Source organism: Centrocercus urophasianus, unplaced genomic scaffold (assembly GCF_019232065.1).
Source record: "Centrocercus urophasianus isolate 14NV4802_14NV808 unplaced genomic scaffold, USGS_Curo_1.0 seq_16, whole genome shotgun sequence".
NCBI classification, from domain to species: domain Eukaryota; kingdom Metazoa; phylum Chordata; class Aves; order Galliformes; family Phasianidae; genus Centrocercus; species Centrocercus urophasianus.
In genome coordinates this window covers 40,730,347-40,731,818 of record NW_024884711.1, presented here as the reverse complement: position 1 = coordinate 40,731,818, position 1,472 = coordinate 40,730,347, and the positions used below count along the sequence as shown (strand labels likewise).

At 57.5% G+C, this 1,472-nt stretch overlaps 1 protein-coding gene across 1 annotated transcript in view; it reads left to right on the top strand.

Moving 5' to 3' along the window:
- Nucleotides 1-996: 996 nt before the first annotated feature.
- DPP6 (dipeptidyl peptidase like 6) overlaps nucleotides 997-1,472 on the top strand; it is a 363,334-nt gene continuing 362,858 nt past the window's right edge. Inside the window, exon 1 of the mRNA XM_042816965.1 lies at nucleotides 997-1,197. Coding sequence (XP_042672899.1) covers nucleotides 997-1,197 — 201 coding nt within the window. The remainder of the gene's footprint in view (nucleotides 1,198-1,472) is intronic.

Genomic DNA, 1,472 nt, shown 5'->3' with positions numbered 1-1,472 from the left:
GGACCGGTGGCGGAGACTTGTGGGCACGGCTTTGGGGCGGACCCGGGGCAGGGGAGGGCACCGAGGCGCCTTAGCTCTCCTTTCTCTTGCTCCTTTCCCTGCGAGCGGCTCCGTGCTCCCGGCTCCCTCCAGCTGCTGGTCCCTCCTCCCCACCCTTTACCTTCCCCACCTTTCCTTTTCCCTCACCATCAGGTGTGTCTGTTGTGTTTTTTCTTTTTTTCTTCTCCACTCCCTTCCTCCCCCCCTCCCCCCCCTGCTTAAGTTTTGAAAATTTAAAAAAAAAGGGAAGAAAAAAAAGCAGGTGCCGAAAAGGAGCTGTCTGTAGAAGAGCCCTCCCTCCCCCGAACAACGTGCTTTGAATGAGGCTTCCCAGCCTCTTCCACTCGTCTCACACACGCTGTCACTCTGCCTCTCGCTTTGCACACTGTTGGTATGCGACCTCGGAGGCGACTGCTCTGCCACCCGAGCCCGGGGAGCCACTGACAGCCAGCCATTGAGCCAGCCCCCCCTCCCTTGGGTTTTTTTTTTTTTCCCCTCCTTTTGCAAACACACACGCACACCCCCAAAGCATATTTAACGCTGATCCACTCAGGCGCCATTATTGGGGTTACGTCTGGGAGTGTTTTGGTTTTCTGTCTCTCTCTCTCTTTTTTTTTTTTTTTTTTCTTTCTTTTTTTTTCTTTCTTTTCTTTCTTTTTCCTAACACTGGATGGTGCAGCATTCCCGTGGCCTGTGGTGTTTCGGCTCGACTGCGTTTTGTTATTCATTTCTCTCCTCTCCCCCCGGCGCTCCCCCTCTGCCTGCTCTCCCAATCCCCCCGATCTCTCCGGGCACCAAGGAGGAGCCCGCACTCTCTCTACCACCGATGTGGGACTGAGCCTTCCCCGCGTGTAGCATGCTGTAGCCAAAAAGGAAGAGAGGAGGGGGAAAAGAAGAGAAAGAGGGAGAAGCGGCTCTCTTTCCCTCCCTCCCCCTCGCTTCCCGCGGATTGACTTCATGGCTTCGCTATACCAACGCTTCAGTGGGAAGATCAACACCTCCCGCTCCTTCCCCGTCCCCCCCGAAGCCAGTCACCTCCTGGGCGCCCAGTGCAGCGAGGAGGATGGCTCTGCCGGCAAGACCCCACGTCCATTGCAACAGGAAGGCAGCCGGCCCCGCTTCCAGTACCAGCCGCGAAGTGACTGCGAGGAGGAGGATGTAAGCGCCAAGTCGCTCGCGGTCGGCTCCGTTCGGTTTCGGGTGTCCCCATCGGGTGTGTGTGTGTGTGTGCCCCTTTAGGTTTGCTGAGGTGTCCTCTCTCCCAAGCCGGTCTTTGTGCTTCTCTTCTTCCCCTGAAGTGCCGAGAATGGAATGGGACGGGGCCAGAGCAGGGCTCACCCTCCCTGTGCTGCCCCGTTCCCTCTTTCCTTGTGCGAAGTGGGGCTGGGGGCCACGAGGTCAGCGCATTTGAAAACAGTGAGAGCGAGTTCCGG